The 24,895-nt window shown below is 45.6% G+C and overlaps 1 protein-coding gene across 2 annotated transcripts in view; it reads right to left on the bottom strand.

Annotated features, from left to right (window-relative positions):
* The window catches only part of LOC126336625 (UDP-glucosyltransferase 2-like), a 153,495-nt gene that overhangs the window by 3,459 nt on the left and 125,141 nt on the right, over window positions 1–24,895 (bottom strand). For both annotated transcript variants that reach the window (XM_050000513.1, XM_050000514.1), the window contains exons 2-6: window positions 24,158–24,342; window positions 14,163–14,344; window positions 11,820–12,279; window positions 8,136–8,358; window positions 2,299–2,518 (exon numbers count right to left, since the gene is read on the bottom strand). In XM_050000513.1, coding sequence (XP_049856470.1) covers window positions 2,299–2,518; window positions 8,136–8,358; window positions 11,820–12,279; window positions 14,163–14,344; window positions 24,158–24,334 — 1,262 coding nt within the window. In that variant the 5' untranslated portion in view covers window positions 24,335–24,342. The remainder of the gene's footprint in view (window positions 1–2,298; window positions 2,519–8,135; window positions 8,359–11,819; window positions 12,280–14,162; window positions 14,345–24,157; window positions 24,343–24,895) is intronic.

Genomic DNA, 24,895 nt, shown 5'->3' with positions numbered 1-24,895 from the left:
TTAGGTAGCTGCGTTTCTCGCTACTCTCCTCGGTTGACACACACTCCAAACTATCACCACCTATCCTCATATCCTCACCCCTCGTCCATGTCCTCCATGCTCGCTAATTTTAAATTCTCAAAAGAATAGATACCGCTCTTTCATATACCTGATTCTCCTCGATGGGTAATTGATCCACAATCTTCCAAGAGGTTGCACTTTTGTGTTCAACCGCCAGTGGAACCTGAAACTAACAGTCATGGGGTCTCGGATGGGAACTGCGGATAGGTGACTCTGGGTGAGAGTGTGGGTCAGTCAGGGAGTGTACCGAAATAGTCTGCACATTTGTGATAAACACTGTGTCCAGGAGGCGCAGCGGTTAATGCAACTGCCTAGTATGCTGGAGAACCTGGGTTCGAATCCCAGTCTGTCACTCATCGTTGCATAAAGTTCCGATGCAGTTGATATCATTAGTTCCCTTCTTTTCCTTTGCTTTCCCCACCCTGCACCTTCAATTACAGTACCAAGTATTCTGCTTCAGGAATAGTATTCCCTTTGTGTAGGCAGACAAGTAGTGATAAAAGGCATGGGATAGCTGTGTGCACATATACAGATGACGTTAGTATCACGTACACAAGCTGTAAATGGACAATATATTGACAGAGCAGCCATTTGTACTCGGGTGACGTTATTATGGCACACGACGGGAATTAACAGACTTTGTATGCGGAACGGTAGTTGGAGCTAGAAGTGTGGGACATTACATTTTGGAAATTAGCGAATTCAATATTCCGCGATCCACAGTGTCAGGGGTGTGTCGAGAACATCAAATTTAATGCATTACCTCTCACCAAGGACAACGCAGTGGTCGACGGCCTTCACGTATCGACCGAGCGAAGCGGCGTTTGCGTAGAGTTGTCGCGGCTAACAGACAATAACCACTTCCTGAAACAACCGCAGAAATCAATGTGGGACATACGAGGAGTGTATCCTTCAGGACAGTACGGTGAAATATGGCGTATGGCAGTAGACGACCGACTCGAGCATCTTTGCCAACAGCATTACACCGCCAGCAGCTCCTCACCTGGACTCGTGTCGATATGACTGGGTGCTAAACGACTGGGAAACCGTGATCGATGGTAGTGTTCGGGTGTGGCGCAGACCCCACGAAGCCACGGAACCAAGTTGTCAAAAAAGGCAATGTGCAAGCTGGTGGTGTCTCCAAAATGGTGTAGACTGTAGCTGGCCGGGGTGGCCGAGTGGTTCTAGCCGCTACAGTCTGGAACCGTGCGACCGCTACGGTCGCAGGTTCGAATCCTGTCTCGGGTTATGGATGTGTGTGATGTCCTTAGGTTAGTTAGGTTTAAGTAGTTCTAAGTTCTAGGGGACTGCTGATCTCAGATGTTAAGTCCCATAGTGCTCAGAGCCATTTGAACCATTTTTGAACCTTTTGTAGGCTGTGTTTACGAGGAATGGGCTGGGTCCTCTGGTCCATCTGAACCGATCATTGGCTGGTAATGGCTGTGTTCAGCTACTTGGAAGCCAAACGACGATCTAATTTTTTAATGACAGTATGCCAGTCACCGGACCACAATCGTTCGTAATTGATTTTAAGACCATTCTGGCCAGTTAAACCAATTTATTTGGCCACCCAGATCACCCGCCATGAAACCAGTCGAACATTTATGGGACATAATCGAGTGTCAAGTCATCTCGTGCACAAAATCCTGCATCAGCAAAACTTTCGCAATCACAGATGGCTGTAGCGGAAGCATGGCTCAGTATTTGTTCACGGTACATCCAACGACTTGTTGAGTCAATAACACGTCGAGTTACTGCACTACACCGGATAATGGAGGTCCGGCAGAATATTAGATGATATCCCATGTCTTTTGTCACCTCAGCGTTTATCTTAGTAGCTGAAACGCTCAATTACAGGGGGTTGGTTCTCAAGGTGCAACGGCCTTGCAGCAGTGGCTACACCGGTTCCCGTGAGATCACCGAAGTTAACCGCTGTTGGGCGTGGCCGGCACTTGGATGGGTGACCACTCAGGCCGCCATGTGCTGTTGCCATTTTTCGGGGTGCACTCAGCCTCGTGATGTCAATTGAGGAGCTACTCGACCAAATAGTACCGGCACCGGTCAAAGAAACTATTAAAACGATCGGGAGAACAGTGTGCTGACCACACGGCCCTCCTATCCGCATCCTTTACTGAGGATGACACGGCGGTCGGATGGTTCCGATGGGCCACTTGTGGCCTGAAGACGGAGTGCTGGTTGTCAAGTTAATGGAGCAAAATCACGTAAATTATGGCTTACTTGGGATCTTGCAGGGCAGTTCGTATGTCTCTCAGCAAGGTGTCCTTGGTGACGTCACTGTACTCCAGCCGTACGCCTATCCCCGCCTGCTGTATTTTGGCGGCGTTGTGCGCCTGGTCGGAGAAGAAAGGGATGACGAGCAGCGGCACGGCGTGGTACGTGGCTTCGTTCAGACTCTGCAGGCCGCCTTGCATGATGAAAAGCCGCACGTTTGGATGGGCTGTAATAACAAAACAACAAAAACGTTACCAAAACATATTGCTTCAAATTCATATCGTATGTATTTGCTAACAGAAGACTCTGGCACTGTTCCCCTGGAAACGGGTGTAAGCAGCGATGACTTAAGTTTTTCTAATGTTGCTGGTGTTTGTATCGTAGTATCCAAATGGTGTCGTGTTCGGAAAGTAAGGAACGATCGGTCGCGAAATGAAAAGCACAGTAAAAAGACGATAACGTTTTTCACAGGTGTGTTGGGCAGTGGTTCTAGTACGCCTCTCGATCATATTACGTCGTTTTTGTTTAGCTATGAGCATACAGGGAGCACATAAAGATACCTAGAACAATAGTATCTCCCGCCAAGTCCGAAGGCCTGGTGAGAAATTTCGTCTGAAGCTATGCAGCCAACATTTCATAACTGTCGTGTGTTTTCTTCTTCAAGGCAATTCTCAGCCGCATTCTGCAAGGGCAATGAAGATTTTCCTGCATCGTTTTCAATTGGAAATGTTTGATTACCCACAATGCAGCCCGTAATAGTCTCCCTTTGAGTTTCATCTCTGCTCACATGAACCGCTGGCTATGAAGACAACATTTTGGTACAGACAAAGAGCTGCAGGCCAGCGTAGAGAATTGGCGGTAAGCACTGGCGGCTGCCTTCTACACTCCTGGAAATGGAAAAAAGAACACATTGACACCGGTGTGTCAGACCCACCATACTTGCTCCGGACACTGCGAGAGGGCTGTACAAGCAATGATCACACGCACGGCACTGCGGACACACCAGGAACCGCGGTGTTGGCCGTCGAATGGCGCTAGCTGCGCAGCATTTGTGCATCGCCGCCGTCAGTGTCAGCCAGTTTTCCGTGGCATACGGAGCTCCATCGCAGTCTTTAACACTGGTAGCATGCCGCGACAGCGTGGACGTGAACCGTATGTGCAGTTGACGGACTTTGAGCGAGGGCGTATAGTGGGCATGCGGGAGGCCGGGTGGACGTACCGCCGAATTGCACAACACGTGGGGCGTGAGGTCTCCGCGGTACATTGATGTTGTCGCCAGTGGTCGGCGGAAGGTGCACGTGACCGTCGACCTGGGACCGGACCGCAGCGACGCACGGATGCACGCCGGGACCGTAGGATCCTACGCAGTGCCGTAGGGGACCGCACCGCCACTTCCCAGCAAATTAGGGACACTGTTGCTCCTGGGGTATCGGCGAGAACCATTCGCAACCGTCTCCATGAAGCTGGGCTACGGTCCCGCACACCGTTAGGCCGTCTTCCGCTCACGCCCCAACATCGTGCAGCCCGCCTCCAGTGGTGTCGCGACAGGCGTGAATGGAGGGACGAATGGAGACGTGTCGTCTTCAGCGATGAGAGTCGCTTCTGCCTTGGTGCCAATGATGGTCGTATGCGTGTTTGATGGCGTGCAGGTGAGCGCCACAATCAGGACTGCATACGACCGAGGCACACAGGACCAACACACGGCATCATGGTGTGGGGAGCGATCTCCTACACTGGCCGTACACCTCTGGTGATCGTCGAGGGGACACTGAATAGTGCACGGTACATCCAAACCGTCATTGAACCCATCATTCTACCATTCCTAGACCGGCAAGGGAACTTGCTGTTCCAACAGGACAATGCACGTCCGCATGTATCCCGTGCCACCCAACGTGTTCTAGAAGGTGTAAGTCAACTATCCTGGCCAGCAAGATCTCCGGATCTGTCCCCCATTGAGCATGTTTGGCACTGGATGAAGCGTCGTCTCACGCGGTCTGCACGTCCAGCACGAACGCTTGTCCAACTGAGGCGCCAGGTGGAAATGGCATGGCAAGCCGTTCCATAGGACTACATCCAGCATCTCTACGATCGTATCCATGGGAGAATAGCAGCCTGCATTGCTGCTAAAGGTGGATATACACTGTACTAGTGCCGACATTGTACATGCTCTGTTGCCTGTGTCTATGTGCCTGTGGTTCTGTCAGTGTGATCATGTGATGTATCTGACCCCAGGAATGTGTAAATAAAGTTTCCCCTTCCTGGGACAATGAATTCACGGTGTTCTTATTTCAATTTCCAGGAGTGTATAACGAGGGTATTGGGAAGTTGGTGCAACGCTACGACAAACGCGTAAGTCGGATCGGCGACAATGGAGATAAGTAGCCGGAAGTTGTAGTTAACCGTTGCACAGTATTGATTTTCGCTGTGGTTTCCATTTCGCGACCTAGCGTTCCTTACTTTCCGAATAGCCCTCGTACATCCCGAAATTATTCCTCTGCTTATTTTGATAACAACGGAAGCCGTCAGTTCGTTGACAAATACTGAAGAATGTTCCGCCGTACTTTTCGATATTTAGTTGGTTTAAAACGGGAGAAGGATTATTCAGTAATTTCATTTTGATCTTAAGACTCCTAGAGACGAAGATGCTCACAAAGACAACTCTTAGGAATTTCACCTTGCGGGGTTGCCACATTTTCGTGGTCCTATTCCTCTTTTATTTATTCCTTTAACCTTCTCCAGTATCTTCATGGAATTTTAACAAATCTGTCTAAGTAATGAATACCGGTACTTTATATTACCAGTAATTCCGAAATTACGTAAAGATATGAGAAAAACAAAATTCAGGTGTGCATGGAATACACTTTAAATTTTTAATATGTGGCGAACATTGGGCACAAAGGTAAACCACCGTATTTGTTTCTACGCTTGTGAGAACGATGCTTAATTTAATAATAACCAACCAATCTAAAAACCCGAGAAAACTTCAAGAAGCCAAGATCGCTAGTAATGTATTTATTTCGATAACCTATTTCGGAAATAGTATGTTACCAACGCTTTATCAGGCACACCTGTCAAGCGTAGTGTTACATGTGTACCTTAATAGGCGACACGTTGAACGTTTGAATTACTTGCTCCTTTTCACCCTCAGTTTGCGGTTTCTTTATTTTTCAAATGTTATTTGTGCAATTTCGTCAAAAGTCACCAGTATTCAGCAATACACGAAACAATAAAAACAACGACCCGTTTTCTTATAACTAGTTATCTCCGACGTATTTTCTTACACATTTTCATTCATTCACCAAGTCTGAGAACAGTATCGACTACTGAAGGTTTTTGTTAATTATGCAATTTTAACTTGTTCTGACTGTCCGCACAGCCTCCCCCCCCCCTTTTCCACAGCACAACACGGTGCAGAAGGGTCGTCATCGTCAGGCAGGAAGTTAATTTGGATGTGGTATAGCCGGCTCTCATTGGTAACGACAGATAGGCTTTTCTTCGTAGTAAGTGGTCGCGGTACTAAGGGAGCTCACACTCTAGACTTACGCAAATGATGCCTTAAAATAGTGTAAGACTCCAGCTGGGACGAAATTTGTACACACAGTGCGTAAATACTACGAGGGATGTTCAGTAATGAGTGGCACTCATTTCCTAGAAACTTAGTTTCAAAAGCTTTTAAATTCATGCTTTTCTTATCCTTAGTATACTCCCCACCGAATGTTATGCAGCTGCCCCACCTATATTGCGATTCGTGGAAGACTTGATGCAGGCCGTTTTTTGTTATGCACTCCGAACTAGTCTCTAAAGCTTTCACTGCCAGCATTCCATATTCAAATCAACGAGCCTTAAGACCCTTTTGGTAGCGGTGTAGGGAAGGACGTCGCACGGTGTCAGTCCTGCATTGTAAGGTGGATGTGGTATCACGGAAATACCTTTTCCTGGTTTCGGCAAGAAGAGGCCTCGCACTATCCTGATGAAGCTTCCATCGCCTGACAAGTTCTTACTTCTTCTCTGAAATCTGATCCTTGTATCAGTTGGTTCAAGAGCTGTCTGTATACGCTGCAGTGGATGCACACTCTGACTTCCTGTAAATGTGCTTTTTTTCTGGGCTGGTTGTTCATAGTGGACCCATTTAGTGTCACTTTGTTCATTTCTTGGTTACAACAGTACACCCACGTTTCTTCTACAGTGATGCTGTTTTGCCACAACGCACCTTCCTCATCTTCAGCACACTGTCAAAAGTGCACATCCACTTCAGTTCAGTGTCGCAACTCAACTATAAGAGCAGGAGGAATGACGAAGTGGTGTTAGAATAGAGAGTATACAGAAAAGGGAGCAGAAGGGAGCCGTATTCAAACCGAGTAAAAGCGCAACGATAGCTGCTTACTACTACGGTTAGAAATTGACATTTTTACGAATCGGAACTAATCTAACCGACTAAATGCCAAATTTTACGAAAGGAGGCGCTAATGAAACAAGTAGTGACAAATGTTTAGTGAAAACCTGATCGCAGCTCCTTTATTGATTACTAGTTTCAACTCATTGAAGAGTCATCTTCAGATTAATAAAAAAGACTACTTAACCCTTAACGTCCCAGTGCAGTCTCACACACCCCTAGCGTTCATTGTTACTTTGTTGCTAATGCCCACCGGCCAGGGTGGACCGCTACAGTCGCAGGTTCGAATCCTGCCTCGGGCATGGATGTGTGTGATGTCTTTAGGTTAGTTAGGTTGAAGTAGGTCTACGTTCCAGGGGACCGATGACCTCAGATGTTAAGTCCCATGGCGCTCAGGGCCATTTGAACCATTTCGCTAACGCCCAGAGAGGGAATAGAAGATTACAGTGTTGTCTGGTTGTTCTTTCCGAAGCACTGTGGTTCTACCCTGCTAACAGGGACTTCGCGTTATGGATTCCATAGCCAGGTCTTCGTTTACTGTTGATGTTATGGACCCTACCTTTGAGGACACTGTTTTAAAATCATCTGAGGACAGGGGTAGAAAACTTTCACTGTCAGTATTTGGCTGGCAAGGGTCGGAAATGTGGTGACATAAAGCTTCTGATCACTAGTCTTTGGTGATCATTGCGTCGGATGGGGGCGCTAAACCCCTCTTTCCCCTATTTGCTGTTTCGGAGGAGTAGACCTGCGTTCTGGGACCGCCTTTCACCCTCTCCCTTCCCGTCATCCACAGCTCTACAAACCCGACACTTACAGTGTAAAAGCACTCACTTCACTCTACCACGCGACACAGATACATACTTGACATTAAATTACAGGTTGGAAGAAGGGAATAACACAACACCTCCACTGGGATCTTCCTTAGGATGCCTATTCCCCGGACAGGGACCCTATCGAACATGTGTAGGATCGATTGAAACGAACTAGTTTTGGAAGTCCACAACGAGCACGTACTGTGCACGACTTAACGCATATTCGCTATTAAACAGAAAGCCAATTTGGACCACGGCTGGCTTGATGATCCCATGGATGGTATACCAAAACGGATTGAAACCTGCATACGACCAAGGGGACGTTCCACCACGTACTGACGTTTCTAAGGGAAACTATAAAACAAACCACGCGATCTTACCTTTATATATACTGATAGTGTGTGTGTGTGTGTATGTGTGTGTGTGTGTGTGTGTGTGTGTGTGTGTGTGTTTGTTTGTGTGTGTGTTTGTGATCTGGAAGCATTGCTATTGACTTATATGCATGCCTCCAACCCAGTTTTTATTTTCTGTGCCATGAATTTCTAAATGAAGACTGATGCAGACCTTTCGTTGATGTATGTGAAAAACTCTTGGGTAGTGCAGTAACAGAAGTAGAATCAGCGAGTAAAGCTACGTGCCTAGGATGTCCTGCTGCGGCAGCCACTTGCTGACCATGAGGTTGTCTGGTTGACCAGGCAGGGAGTCGTTCTCCCACTTCCAGAGGACTTTCTGGGGCAGCTCCCGGAATGCTTCGATGAACGCCTGTCGCTTCCAGTCTGGCATCGCGTTGCTGCGCACGTTGGAGCCCAGACTGAAGTAGATCACTCCGTCTTCCGCCTCGTCCAGGAACTTCTTGATGCCCTGAGGACAGTACAATTACATACAAATTACTCTGGGGCGCATATACGCTATTTTATGCAAATGTCACCAGACTAATAACGGGAAGGCCTCGGAAACGGCCAGCCGGTTCGGCTCATATTTTTAAGGTCGTTTGTGCACAGCCTAAAACGAAACACTGAGGTATTTTGGCTCAACATGCTCTTCCCCCCCTCCCCCTTCCCCATTTTCGAGAAAATCACCGCTAAAATTCGCGACGTGCAGTCTAATCAGTATTGACAACGTGGATAGATAATTCAGAACTGAGCACTTTCCATCATTAGATAAGGGATCCGCAAACTCATTTTTTTCCCTATCAATCGAGGAAAGACACGTTTCTTACTGCTGGCGTAGCGAACAATGCGTCTGGCTATCGGAGCCGAAAACCTGTGTTCCCTGCTAGTTTCATTCCACAAGTTTTTTTTTATATTTTTTCCGTTTAGAAACTGGTAGGTATAGGAGGATTAATAAGGTAACTAAATCATTAGGAAATAATAAGATAGGCAAATAAATTTCTCAAACAATTTGGTAAGTAAAGAATTACAATTTTAAACGTCATTTATATGAAACGGTTCCGAATAAGAGTGCTTCGAAGACGAGCATTCGGCACAATTTATCGCATAAGGGTGAAAAATAAACCCTTGTCGCACTTGGTAGTATATGTAAAACAATGCTTCATACTCAGCGCGGTATTCCATCACAGCGCCTATAAAATTGTTGCCTGAAGTGCAGCTGTGCTTATAATGCACAAATGGTTAATTTGGTTCTCGGGGTTTAGAAGATTGCTTGGTTGTTTTGGGAAGAAGACCAGACAGCGAGGTCATAGGTCTTATTGGATTAGGGAAGGACGGGGAAGTAAGTCGGCGGTGTCCTTTGAAAGGAACCATCCCGGCATTTGCCTGGAGCGGTTTAGGGAAATCACGGAAAACCTAAATCAGGTTGACCGGACGCAGGATTGACCCGTCGTCCTCCCTTATGCGAGTCCAGTGTCTAACCACTGCGCCACCTCTTTAAAAAATGTTTACGTCACTTACTGCAGATCCGGTAAAATGACAAAATAAATTTACAAAACATATGTTGAGAACATTTTAAAACCATTCGCCGCTGATAACAATATTGGATTCCTGAGGTGAACAAACTAATACTGTCATGTATTACAGCATCTTTGTACATAGCGAGGGTCAGCAGACTTGCACGGGGGAAGTAATATCGCCAAACTGCACACATGTGTGACACCCAGGTGGTTTTTACTGTCATCACCAAATTAAACACATTATTTCGAAGCTTCAAACTTCTGGAAACAAAGCGGGAATCGTACAACCACACGGATGCAATACTGATTCACAGCATAATTCATAATGATCTTTCCTCACCGACTTTTCAGACAATGTTATCGTACGTGTAGTATGCATTAAAATTAATTCCCTGAAACAGATATTTTAAAATCCAAACCAAGTCTGTTTGCAGCCGCTCTTCGAAAGTAACGGTTTAACAGCGCGAAGATTGCATTAATTAAATGTTGTTGCTATCGCGAATATATTGGCTTCGGATGTTGGTCTGACAAATGCTGCCCGTCCAGGTGTTCGAAAGAAACAAAGGACATGTAAGAGTGTGTGCGAAACATTCGTTGTAAAGCGAAAGGCATTTAATTTTTTATTCTTTACTAGTCAAAGTCCTGTGAGAAATTTCTTTTATTACCTTGTTACTGTTTCTTATTGCCTTACTTACCTTATTAATCCTCCTATTCCTAATAATTTCGGACAAAAAATGCAATTAAAATAAATGAACGCTCTCGGCAATTGAGCAAAAATTCTCTGCTCCTCAGCCAAATGCATGTTTGGTAAGCCACGGGCCTTTCGTTGCGGTATGGGTGCATACAGTGAGGTGACAAAAATCATAGGACACTACCTAACATCGTATTAGAACTCCTCTTGCCTGGGGTAATGCAGATACTCGTCGTGGCATGGATTCAACAAATTGTTGGAAGTACCATGCAGAAATGCTGTGCCACGCTGCGTTTATAGCTATCTCATAATTGCATACGTCTGCCGATGCAGGATTCTGTGTACGAGCTAAACTCTCCATTATGTCCCATAAATGTTCAACAGGTTTCATGTCGGGTTATCTGAGTGGCCAAATTGATTCGCTCGAATTGTTGAGAATGGTCTTCAAACCAATCGCGAACAATTGTGGCCTGGTGACATGGCGAACTATTACAAAAATGATTCGCCTGCAAATGATATCCAAGTAGTTATTGATCGGTTCAGTTGGATCAGAGCACCCAGTTCGTTCCATATAAATACAGCCCACACCAGTACGGAGCCGCCACTAGCTTGCACAGTGCCTTGTTGACAAACTGTGTCAACGGCTTCATGGGGTCTGGGCCATACTCGAAGCCTACCATCAGCTCTTACCAACTGAAAGCCAGAATCATCTGACCAGGCCACGGTTTTCCAGTTGTCTAGGGACCAACAGATATGATCACGAACCCTGGAAAGCTACTGCAGCAGATGTCGCGCTGTTATAAAAGACACTCCAGTCGGTCGTCTGCTACCGTAGCCCAAATTTCAGTGCACAGTCCTAACAGATACATTCTTCGTACGACCCACATTGATTTTTGCGGTTACTTCACCCACAGTCGCTTGACTGTTAGCTCTGACAACGCTACGAAAACGTTGCTGCTCTCGACCGTTAAGTGAAGGCAGTCAGCCATCGCGTTGTTCTTGGTGAGAGGTAAGGCATGAATCTTGGTATTCTCGGCACACTCTTGAAACTGTGGATCTCGGAATACTGAATTTCCATATGGAATGCCCCTTGCGTCTAGCTCAAATCATCATTCAGCGTTCAGAGTCTGTTAATTCCATAATCACATAGGAATTTCTTTGCATGAATCACCTGAGCACAAATGACTGCATTGTCCATGTATGATTCTTTAATACCTTATCTATGAATTATTATCGCCATCTGCGCATCTACATATAGCTTTCCTACGACTTTTGTCACCTCAGCCTATGTAGCAGTCAAAAAATATATTTCCAAGATTTATATGAAAATATGCGATTGAGGAACCTACATCAGGTGATAAAAAAAATCTCTGCTTTCAGTTACCTAACGAGCCTGTCAGTTTTGGTTGCTGTTTTCTCAAAACCGGAAGGTGGATGGGAGGGGCGATTTGAGCCAAAATATATAGTCTTTGTTTTATTTAACTTTCACACAAGCGACCTGCCAAATCTGAGTCGAATTGTTTGGCCTTCCCTTGTAAGCCTTTTATACTGGTGTACTTATTACATGGGTCGCTCAATTCTCTTATCAGGATTATACTGTTATATGCCGACATTTCTCCCGATAATGGCAATACGGTCTTTCCTGATTTTGTTTTTCAGTGATTCTGAATATTGCTATATAAGTGGCATTTGTAGGAGGAGACAAATCTACAGTAGCTGTACCTTCGGCAGCGGTTTCGGTTTTGTGGCGACATGAATCCCGGTTATCTCGATGATGTTGGGCAGGTGCGGACGAGGATATTCAAAGACGAAATGGTTGGCAGTTATGAGCAGACTGACGTTCCTGTCTGCTTCGTAGACAGACGGAGGATCTGGACCAAAGTATTTCCTCATGACTTCTTCTTGTAAAGGCATGGCCTGGTAGAACCACATGTACATCAGCCTCAGGTAGAAGTACGTGTTGTACAGCCGCTGCCAGAAGTCCATGCGGTCTGAGAAGCCGAGCCACATGTCCGGCATGTATGCCGGCTCCATGGGGCTTCCGAAGTTGTAGTAGACGGACGACGGAGCTGTGAGAGTCAGAAGCTTTGCCACAGGCGGTGAACCCATCTTGTGTATCAGCCCGTAGAATGAATGGTAGGCGAGTCCCTCCAGAATCGCAAGGTCAAACGTCTCCCCAGACCTGGAAGCAACAATACGGCAATTAATCTCCTAACATCTGCCCGTTGACCGTTTCGTGCGCGAAAACAGCGTCTGTTCGCGGAAGAAAACTAGTTCTGATTAATTCTTTGGAATCCTTTGGGGGAAGGAGATATATCATTCTGTATTCGTGTCGGGTTCTATACACGTTGTCGCTGCTCGTTATTACTTGACATAATATAGTGTGTGGTATCAATCAAAGATCGTGGTTCAAAATATTCAAATGTGTGTGAAATCTTATCGGATTTAACTGCTGAGGTCATCAGTCCGTAAGCTAACACACTACTTAACCTAAATTATCCTAAGGACAGTGGCCGAGCGGTTCTAGGCGCATCAGTCTGGATCCGCGCGACCGCTACGGTCGCAGGTTCGAATCCTGCCTCGGGCATAGATGTGTGTGATGTACTTACGTTAGTTAGGTTTAAGTAGTTCTAAATTCTAGGGAACTGATGACCTCAGATGTTATGGAAGGCTCAGAGCCATTAGAACCATCCTAAAGACAAAGACACACACACCCATGTCCGAGGGAGGACTCGAACCTCCGCCGGGACCAGCCGTACAGTCCATGACTGCAGCGCCCTAGACCGCTCGGCTAATCCCGCGCGGCAAAGATCGTGGTCCCACCCTGTGTTAGCAAAGCGTACCGATACGACAAACATTAGCGATGTTTCACTGGAACCCACAACGACGAATGGGAGGGGCTAAAGAGGGCACGCCCGTTCTTTCAGAGCAGCCACAAAGAGGTCAATATAGAGCCGAGCGTGGAAGGCGTCTGTCTGGTTTGTTAACTTAACTGAAGCAGTCAGCATCATCGAGTAGGACCAAAGAGTTATTCAGGTCTCAGATGAAAATGTACTTTTGTAAATGATGAACGGTGTACTTCAAGAGAAGGGTTTGCTGATTAGTGCATTAAGTGATCCTTTAATTGTCAGTGACAATTAAAAATACTGTATTTTACGCACTCCTGTGGATGTAGATGTCAGAGTGCTCACATTGGCGTTTCAGCACGGCAAACTAGCTCCGTAACAGATCTTAATAAACAAAACAAAATCCAAGCCGAAACCGCCTTAGATACGAAAGAGGAAATTCGACAGCTGATGAAGACGCGTTTATAACTAGGACATTCAGCCAATCAAGGAACATCCACACCAAGACAGAGAAATATTCACTGTCGGTATAGGCGTAGACGAGATGACTGCATTGCTCAAAATCAAATACTTGTACCCTTGCGAGAGGCTTTTAAAGCAATGAAATCAGATGAAGAAGGATTTTTTTCCAGATGTTGCTGTCATTAACATCAGAAAAACTTTAGCAGAGAATGGCTCAATTCAACAGATCAGATAACTAATGATGGTCCTCAGGGATGATTTAACAACTGGGACGGAAGTGTAAATAATTTGGGAGAAGGGGTATATCTCTACGAACTGGCGCAAATGAGAAAACTGGTTGCTTGATTCTTTCTGAAAAGAATAGTTTGAGGAAGTAAATTAATGAACCACAGGTATACGGCGTCACAAAACAGACAGAACATAACTGAATGCTTAATTTTTTGAGATCGTAAAATGTCGGGACGTCTGGAACAAACATTTATAGAACAGAGACCATAAACTGACTGATGTTGGAGATGACAACACTCGGGGTCACCGAATAACAATCTTGTTACTGATCTGCACAGCGACGTAAATGACAAGTTACATTAACACATACTGTCTCAGAATATTTCTGTGCTGCTTGCAATAACAAGTAAAAGCTTTATGCAAAACCCTTATGCACAACTGGTTGTCCGCCAACGGTGGTTATGAAGTGTGTTGTTAAGCTATATATATGGAAGGAAGCAGTACTTACATGCTAAATAATTGCAGTTACCTCATAAACTTCTGCACTGAAGAATCGTTGAACTCCATGTCGGCTACAGCATGGGCTATGTAGCGTAACATAGTTACAGACTGCGTTGGCGGCTGATGGTACGTCTTCAAAAAATCATACGCTTTTCGAATGTAGTTATAAGACACTGATAGGTCAATCTCCGTATAGTTTTCGTGAGACATCTGAAACAAGAAAGAAATTCAGGATTCAAACAGTTCCCTCTCACTGTAAAAACATTTTGAAAGACATAGAGATGTTAATCATTTTTAAGAACAGAGAAGTGTTGTAGATTTCAGAACTCAGGGCATACACAAAGAATATTCTTATCCTAGAAGAGTGTAGTCAGAGAGATCTGCAATATTTGTTTACGAACTTTGCGTACGCCGTTGTTCAAGAGTTCCCGAATTCTCGCTCTGCCATCCCTATATATCCCTCTTCTGGTTTGTGTTTAATAGCATGAAATTATTCAAAAGGAACTGCAGTATCCACTCAGAGAGAACTAGATGGAGAACCTGTTGTACACAAACGCGTGCCTCATTCAGCATATTTCATTTTTGACAGGATCCCAGCTAAACTGCTAATTGGTAGTAATACGCCACATATTTATAGATGTAAAAGGCTTCCTTGTGGCATGTTTCTTTCTTTCTGTACTGAAGTCTATTGCAGTATTTTAGAGAATTACAATGTAAAAAGTAGTTTGGTTCATATATGGTGTAGTAAATCTTTTTTTGTAGTAACTTCAAGGGCAAAGTAAAACATTTAAGAGAAGAAATGTGTTTTTGCTATTCACTGAAATTGCATGTTCAAGGTCTGGTATTAAACAAGGTGACTCTTTTACCCCGATTCTTTTTAATATTGAACAAAGAAATACGTCAAACAGCAGTGTACACTTTTATTTTTTTATTTTATTTTCTGCTAGCAGTTTCGGCAATTCAATATACCACTTTCAGGTCTCAATTGTATCTATCAAAAATTATCGATGTTTGCATACAAGGGCCATCTGTTTCTGGATGTCATGAAATCTCAAGTGCTTCCATCTAGGGCTAGACTGCAACTGATTAGTCCGGATTTCCAGTATTCGGAGCCTTTCGGTTTCCCACTGAAGACGATTCGATGGCGCAGCTGGAGGTGGACTGCGAAGCATCTTATTGAATTCACCGTAGTAAGGCCCAGATTGTGGAACAGCTGCAGCTCTCGGCGCCTGGCCCAGAAGCTTACTCGGTGAAAACTGCCTTCTGCGGTCTGTGGGTGGGCTTAAAATGGCTGTCCGACGCATAATACTCCACGCACTATTTTCAGTCACGTGTCTGCTCTTAATAAACTAATTCGTGCTCGTCGAGGCTAGCCGACCAGCTGACGCCTCTTGGCTTGACAGCCGACAGGCTGGCCTCTACTAGGTCCGGAACCCGCCTGGCGGATCTGTTGTGCAGGTGGTTGGTATGCGTAGGCTCTCGAACATGATGTATCAGAAACATTTAATCAATTTACACCACTGGCCATTGAAATTGCTACACCACGAAGATGACGTGCTAAAGACGCGAAATTTAACCGACAGGAAGAAGATGCTGTCATATGCAAATGATTAGCTTTTCACAGCATTCACACAAGGTTGGCGCCAGGGGCTGACGTGAGGAAAGTTTCCAACCGATTTCTCATACACAAACAGCAGTTGACCGGCGATGTCTGGTGAAACGGTGTTGTGATGCCTAGTGTAAGAAGGGGAAATGCGCACCATCACGTTTCCGACCTTGATAAAGGTCGGATTGTAGCCTATCGCGATTGCGGTTTATCGTATCGCGACATTGCTGCTCGCGTTGGTCGAGATCCAATGACTGTTAGCAGAATATGGAATCGGCGGGTTCAGGAGGGTAATACGGAACGCCGTGCTGGATCCCAACGGCCTCGTATCACTAGCAGTCGAGATGACAGGCATCTTATCCGCATGGCTGTAACGTATCGTGCAGCCACGTATCGATCCCTCAGTCAACAGATGGGGACGTTTGCAAGACAACAACCATCTACACGAACAGTTCGACGACGTTTGCAGCAGTATGGACTATCAGCTCGGAGACCATGGCTGCGGTTACCCTTGACGCTGCATCACAGACAGGAGCGCCTGCGATGATGTACTCAACGACAAACCTGGGTGCACGAATGGCAAAACGTCATTTTTCGGATGAATCCAGGTTTTGTTTACAGCATCATGAGCGTCACATTCGTGTTTGGCGACATCGCAGTAAACGCACATTGGAAGCGTGTATTCGTCATCGCCATAAAGGCGTATCACCCGGCGTGCTGGTATGGGGTGCCATTGGTGACACGTCTCGGTAACCTATCGTTCGCACTGACGGAACTTTGAACAGTGGACGTTACATTTCAGTTGTGTTACGACCCGTGCCTTTACCCTTCATTCGATCTCTGCGAAACCCTACATTTCACCAAGATAATGCACGACCGCGTGTTGCAGGTCCTGTAAGGGCGTTTCTGGATACAGAAAATGTTCGACTGCTGCCCTGGCCAGCACATTCTCCAGATCTCTCACCAATTGAAAACGTCTGGTCAATCGTGGCCGAGTAACTGGCTCGTCACAGTACGCCAGTCACTACTCTTGATGAACTGTAGTATCGTGTTGATGCTGCATGGGCAGCTGTACCTGCACACGCCATCCAAGCTCTGTTTGACTCAATTCCCAGGCGTATCAAGGCCGTTATTACGGCCAGAGGTGGTTGTTCTGGGTACTGATTCCTCAGGATCTATGCACCCAATTTGTGTGAAAATGTACTCACATGTCAGTTCTGGTAAATTTTGTCCAATGAATGCCCGTTTATTATCTACATTTCTTCATGGTGCAGCGCAGCAATTTTGATGGCCAGTAGTGTATTAAAAAAACAAAACTGCGCTTGTACTGGGCAGACACGGCACAAATGGTTCCCCTGAGAAGCTGGCTTGTCAGTTAGGCCCCACCAAAGTCTTGATTTGGGCGTCGACGGGGCAGAGTTGGTTGTCGGGCCGTCGCTTTGTGACGACGTCTGTCTTAGTCTGTTGTCTGGCCTTTCTCCTCTGCGACTGGTCAGTGCGTGGTTGATGATTGACAACTGTCGACGGTCGAATGGCCAGTTCGTTCAGTGCAGGCCGAGAGCAATAGCTCCGAGGTGAGCCAGCGAAAACGGCATGTTCACTTTTCAGATAGCAGCATTGTGAGGGGTGTGAAGTTTTCCATGGGGCCGTACTGGCATCCAGAGAATCGGATTTTAACCACACGATCGGGGGAAAACGAGAATGGCTCATTCGCAGCAGAGTTAAAATCCAAACCATCACTGGAATCTGACTGCAAAAGCAGCATCAGGGGAGGGACGGAAGTAAAGTTGAACACTCCTGAGAATAAGTATTGGACTGGAATGAAATCCAACAATGACTGGAACTGCATGCAGAACAACATCGAATGGACTGAAGTTATAAGGGGAAATGGGGACGAAGTCCTGACGCCCAAGTCTTGAAATAAAGTTCCAACAAGAAGTCTCTCGAAAGTATCACCATTAACCCTCACTCTTATTTCAGTGTCTCCACCGAAAGAGTCCCCGATTTTCATCACTGAATCTCATCACTCTTCCGAAAGTTTGTCTCTCCACTCTCCAGCACACTGGTTCTGATCCAACTCTCCCCACTATAGCGCTTTCAGAATGCTGGAATTCTTTCATCACGTTCTACCATTTGCCGACTATACATCAGTGGCAACCAGTAGACAATTCTACCTTGATGCTACTCTACATTCTATTAATGCTAAAATGTCAGCTCAACCACCCATTTACAGTGTAAAAATACTACGCGTTTCGAAGCCTTCGTCATCACTGTACAAGGACCTCTCAAAGCTACCAGCCAAAAAATTAACAAAAACAATAAAATAAAATAGTGTGGCACTTTTCCCTGCAGTCGTGTCTTCTCAAGATGTACATCCAATTCACTGTCAACCAATAAAACAAACTGGAGTAGTGTTCATTTTCCTGCTCCCACCTCTCGCTCTATGAGGGCACGTAATGCAACCAGGCACTTCGACGAACATGATCGTTTCGGTGCTCCAGGTGTTTAGGTGTGGGGAGACCAAATCGGTGAAAAACGTACACTCAACAGGCAACGTTATTGTGTCACTGTACTCTCTTCTCCATGTGTGTCTCTTCATGGCTGCATTCGACTCTGAATTCACTTTTGTGGATGACAGTAAGCTACAGCACGGGACAGCACAGCTGGTGGAGCTCTTGGAACGAGAGGATATTCGGAGAATGGACTGGTCTGTTCGTCCCCCCTCCCCCCTCCCCCCCCCCCCCCACCATCCCCTTCCCGGTCTTGAAAATCAAGCATGTTGGGGAGACGCAATCCAATACGTCCACATTCCCCACCGACTACCCAGCTGCTGTCAGCTGTTGGAGGGTTGGAACGCCCTACCACAAGGGCTCCTTGCCAACATCGTCACAAGCTTCGCTGCACATTACAGAGCATGCACTGACGTCTGCGGTGAGCACACACACTGTTAAGAACCATGACCCTACTTTTGTAATGTCCAGAGGACTATCAGAAATCGCGGTACCTTCAGTGTAACTGAATCAGTAATTTTAGAAACTGCATAAATCCAGAAAAGCAAAAAAGCTTGAAATAACTGACTTCACATCAGAAATAGGAATATCAAATGTTTTTCTATGTATATAATAACAAAGAATAGTCTCTTTCAGCACTGTTAAGAGCTATAACCCATTATTAGTAGCTTCAAAACAGCAGTAAATTATTGAAGTTGTAGGATTTACGTTGTTTCTAAAATTAACATTGTATTGTATGGATTCTAAATGTATGCTATTATAATTTTTAATACTACAACAAACGCAAGCATCTAAAAAAAGAAATACTCGTATGATAATAAAAACTAGTACATCAGTAACTTATGCTAGCACATTAGTTAAATTTACACTAACCTGATTTGAAACATATGATTTATGTCCTTTCTTTCTGATCTTAATCTTTTTTTTCAAGATTATTGATAATAATGACAGTAAGCAAAATTACGAATTTAAAAGGACGTAAAAGAACACAATTTAATTTACACAGTAAAATTAGTACCCTTTTTCTGTAAGATTTCATTAATATACACTCCTGGAAATTGAAATAAGAACACCGTGAATTCATTGTCCCAGAAAGGGGAAACTTTATTGACACATTCCTGGGGACAGATACATCACATGATCACACTGACAGAACCACAGGCACATAGACACAGGCAACAGAGCATGCACAATGTCGGCACTAGTACAGTGTATATCCACCTTTCGCAGCAATGCAGGCTGCTATTCTCCCATGGAGACGATCGTAGAGATGCTGGATGTAGTCCTGTGGAACGGCTTGCCATGCCATTTCCACCTGGCGCCTCAGTTGGACCAGCGTTCGTGCTGGACGTGCAGACCGCGTGAGACGACGCTTCATCCAGCCCCAAACATGCTCAATGGGGGACAGATCCGGAGATCTTGCTGGCCAGGGTAGTTGACTTACACCTTCTAGAGCACGTTGGGTGGCACGGGATACATGCGGACGTGCATTGTAATGTTGGAACAGCAAGTTCCCTTGCCGGTCTAGGAATTGTAGAACGATGGGTTCGATGACGGTTTCGATGTACCGTGCACTATTCAGTGTCCCCTCGCCGGTCACCAGAGGTGTACGGCCAGTGTAGGAGATCGCTCTCCACACCATGATACCGGGTGTTGGCCCTGTGTGCCTCGGTCGTATGCAGTCCTGATTGTGGCGCTCACCTGCACGGCGCCAAACACGCATACGACCATCATTGGCACCAAGGCAGAAGCGACTCTCATCGCTGAAGACGTCTCCATTCGTCCCTCCATTCACGCCTGTCGCGACACCACTGGAGGGGCGTGAGCGGAAGACGGCCTAACGGTGTGCGGGACCGTAGCCCAGCTTCATGGAGACGGTTGCGAATGGTCTTCGCCGATACCCCAGGAGCAACAGTGTCCCTAATTTGCTGTGAGGTGGCGGTGCGGTCCCCTACGGCACTGCGTAGGATCCTACGGTCTTGGCGTGCATCCGTGCGTCGCTGCGGTCCGGTCCCAGGTCGACGGGCACGTGCACCTTCCGCCGACCACTGGCGACAACATCGATGTACTGTGGAGACCTCACGCCCCACGTGTTGAGCAATTCGGCGGTACGTCCACCCGGCCTCCCGCATGCCCACTATACGCCCTCGCTCAAAGTCCGTCAACTGCACATACGGTTCACGTCCACGCTGTCGCGGCATGCTACCAGTGTTAAAGACTGCGATGGAGCTCCGTATGCCACGGCAAACTGGCTGACACTGACGGCGGCGGTGCACAAATGCTGCGCAGCTAGCGCCATTCGACGGCCAACACCGCGGTTCCTGGTGTGTCCGCTGTGCCGTGCGTGTGATCATTGCTTGTACAGCCCTCTCGCAGTGTCCGGAGCAAGTATGGTGGGTCTGACACACCGGTGTCAATGTGTTCTTTTTTCCATTTCCAGGAGTGTATTTTGTATTCCTCAGGAAAATACTTAAATATCTTCGTAATATGGCTACATTTTGTTTCATTGTGGTTTATGTTCTCACAGGCCCTGTCGAATAGAAGGCTTACTAGATCACGAATTCTATGTCCTATGGCTCTCTGGTTGAACGTTTGTTGCACCAGACCATTTGAGAATTCTAAGCAATGACTGTTCCCGGTAAGTTGCTGAAGTATTTGGAGTGCCTGAAACTTGATTTCTCGAATTGGATCTTCTGATGTTGTGGAAGATTGATACTTTCTGTAGAGTTTACATTCTTCTTGGAGCATTTAGGCCAACAGTCTGAAATTTCTGATATCACACAAATCTGCCACTGTAATGGTGTATTTAAGTTTGGAAACTGAATGTATTATCAATTCGCACACCTGTTCTGGGTGATAAATTCTGTCTTCCTGTGTTAATAACCTCTTTATTACCCAGAAATCACCGTCGATTGGTAGGAAAGAATGTCCCCTTATGGGAAAAAATTCCACAATAATCATAAAGTATTTGGTTTCTGTTAAGCGCTATGAGAACTCGTACGTTCGTCTGGTTCCTGTTTTGCTCCAGCCAGCCATCGGATATCTGTGACGTCCTTTGATAGACTGTTATTGATGTAGTGTTAAATGAAGGATGCTGTCTCCTTTCGCACGTTTTTCCAGATTCAAATGGTTCAAATGGCTCTGAGCACTATGAGACTTAACACCTGAGGTCATCAGTCCCCTAAAACTTTAGAATTACTTAAACCAAACTAACCTAAGAACATCACACAAATCCATGCCCGAGGCAGGATTCGAACCTGCGACTGTAGCAGTCACGGGGTTCATGGACTTAACCAGACTTAACCAGACTTTGGCTGCGGGGAAACATTGGGCTGCTGTATTTTCTATGCAAAATGATATAACTTGGCTCAGAGAAGCAGAAAAAAAATTACTAATTTAATTATACTGTCTCTGAATCAAAGTGTCATTTCTGTTAGTCTCATTTGGTATTTCTCACAGTCATCGTCTGTACTATACTGAAGTAGTGCTTTCTATGTGTGGTCCAAGTTTCATCGAGCTGTGCTGTTGGAAGTCACACAACATGGGAAAATTGCTTTCTTTCTTAATTTTTGAACACGAATGTAGATTACCTTAATATTAAAGAAACTAACTACAAATCGCTTGCTCTTCAAGGAAGGACAGTTCGTTCCGTATTACTGCGAATTAGAAGAGAGAGTGTTAGGAATATGATAAGCGAGTTGGTGTGGCAATTATTGAAACGGAGACGTTTTTCGTTGCGGTGAGATATTTTCACAAAAATTTAATCACCATCTTTCTCCTGTGAATTCCACTCCTTTCCACGTAGGGGAAAATGACCACCATAATAAAAAAAGAGAAATCAGAGATCGCACGGGAAATAGGTGTTCATTTTTACCACGTGCTATTAGGCAATGGCAATGTCGATAAACGGTTTGATAGTGTGTCTGTGAAGCCACTGCCAAACATTTAAGTGTGAATTGCCGAGTAATCGTGTACATGTTGAGAGGTGGCATGCCTTTAGATGCACAGTGACTTGCCCCCTCCCATATTTATATCTTACTCTGAGTAATTCGATTTGGAGAAGTATGGCCGGGATTTTCATTACAAGGTTAGTATTGAGAACTCAGAAGATATGAATATTTTCCTCTCTAATTGCATGTGGTGAAAAGTTGCTATTGCTCACATGCGGACTTCTCATGCAGCGTCTCTCGTCACCCGGGTGGTATGGTGACAGGCGGGTTCTACTGATCTCGAAACGGTTATGCCGACGGGTGTGAGGGAGTCGAGTGGATGCTTTCCAGACGCCGACTTTGTCCTAAGAGCGGGGGCGACACGCCCACAGGGGTCCTGAAGGAGCAGCTGGGGCTAGAGGTTCCGTTACTTCGCAGAAACTTAGTGAAAACACTTTCTGACGGGCTACCAGCGAGGCTTGGGAATTACTTGTGTGTGCAAAATCATAACTGTGATTGGCTTGCTCAGGGGATAGCTCCGTGACGTAGTAAAATCGCCGCAGAAATTGGCTCCAAGTATCCTCATTGGTGGAATAGTAGTGCTTCGGCAATATAGTGAAATTTTCCGCCGGTTTTCGAGTTGCTGATTGGAACGTTTAACCACGGCCACTGTCGTGGGGGCGGGAATGTTCTGTGTCCGGCTTGTACGGGTGCTCTTGAGAGAGTCGCCTCTCGTATTTCGGTCGGAGTAAGACTGAGCTCTTGCTGCTCTCGGCAGCCTGCCTTCCGTGGGCTGTCTAATATACTTTCATTTAATTGTAACTGTTTGACGAAGTTGCTGAAGTTTCGACTTCAACGTAACTTTCCGAGTACAGTTGGCAATTGAGCGTTCTGCGTACAAGCGGCCTATGTTGTCCGTCTTGAACAGTTTTGGCTAAAGTTGAATGTATCGGAGCTACATTGTGAGTTACTGCGTGACTTCACATGTTAAAATCAATCACTGTACCGTCAGTGATTGTGTAGCGAGCCTTCTTCGTCTCCCTCAGAGGCACATTTGTGTTGCTATGAAGTCTTTAGTCTGGAACAATCAGACCAAGATAATTTGTTTCGTTCTATGCTCGCGACATTATCATCATCATGACGGAACGTCGAAGCAAACAAGCCATCGCCTCCGGTACGCCAGATCGTGTCCTTGCAGTTAAGAAGACAGCTTGGTAATGTATGTCCGCAGCACCGGCAAATCAGGGCATTTTGCTATGTGACAATCAGAGCTCAGCAGAGCGCGCCAGCTCCCGTCTTTTATAACGTGGTTCTGTCTTGGGTGTTCATTGTCTGAGTTCTCACTACTGTAGCGGCAATTAATGTTGGGTTGGCTGGGTGTTTCTCTTAAGATTTGAGCTGCAAGGAATTGGCTCCACATATAACTTGGTCATAAATGTCACAATCTAGTTTATGGACAACTTCACCTTCACAGCATTTATTTGAGTATCCAATTTGACGTATTGTAAATGTTTCATGTGTTTTCTTTATTATTTTGAGTTTAGTGATAATAAATCAAATTGTTATTGTAGACAGAACTCTCATTCTGTGGATCGGTAAAGTAACCCTTTCATTTCTCACTACGTTAATGAAACTTTTTTCTATCAAATTAATTTCTATCAAATTAAATTATTGCAGGTGCCAAACTCTTTTCTACTCCACTTGCAGGGTCATCTACAGTCTGTTCGCGTTTCTTCTTAATCCTTGTGCAGCGGCAAAAGTCGGAGTTTCCATACGAAGATTCTAGAAGAATCGCAGCAGCACCTCGCAAGGTGGATTTAGACGTGAAGCTAAACTGTGATGGGTCAGCTCTGGTCGGCCGTCACTGATATAAAAACTATCACTGTTCGTACCATCTTCCAAAATATATAATAGTGGAGATTAGATACGAATCATTGATGCAGCAGTCAGCTTATACATGAACAATTGGCTCCCGTACCTTCGCCGAGTCCGTCGTCATGAGGGTGACTTGGTGGCCCCTGTGGAGCAGCGCCTTGGCCAGGATGTGGAACGGCATCTGGTGGCTGAACGACGGGGTTGGCGCCATCATCAAGATTCTGGCAGCCGAGCAGGCTGTCACCACCGTCAACAGCGACACTGCAACCGCTTTCAGCATGCTTCCTCCTGCAATGGACAAGCTCATCTTGTACCCGCCGTGTTACTGTTTTGCGTATCATGTCTGTGAAAAGCAATACCATTTAAGGCACTGATGGAATAAGACGAACTAAAGGTGAGACCTCAGCGGATATGACGTGCGTAACAGTTTGGATATTTTGCTAAGTGTGAATGACGTAATTTTTTCCGTCGACTCAAATTACAGGGCGCTATGTCTTTCTTTCTGGCAGTTCAAGTCATGAAAAAAAGTGAAAACTGTAGTTAATACTTTTTATACTTCGCAACATCCTTTTGTATTATAGTAGTCACACAGCTCCCGAGTCTTGGAGGAAATGGTAATGGGACAGCCAGAGGTCATTCCTTCTTCAAATGGACTATTCAGAGATACTGCAGACATGTAAGACAATCATGCGGAGGTAACGGCGACAAATGAATGAGTGTAATGCCTTTCCTTGGACTCTAATGTAGCTCTTTTTGCATTGGTTATGAGTGTGTAAAATCTGAGACACGAAACAACAATGAAAAACATTAAATGTTGCTGCTGTCATGATTTGGATTACTG

The sequence above is a fragment of the Schistocerca gregaria genome, chromosome 2, assembly GCF_023897955.1.
Source record: "Schistocerca gregaria isolate iqSchGreg1 chromosome 2, iqSchGreg1.2, whole genome shotgun sequence".
NCBI classification, from domain to species: domain Eukaryota; kingdom Metazoa; phylum Arthropoda; class Insecta; order Orthoptera; family Acrididae; genus Schistocerca; species Schistocerca gregaria.
Note: the sequence above shows the minus strand (reverse complement) of the source record. Positions and strands in the feature narration are given on the sequence as shown.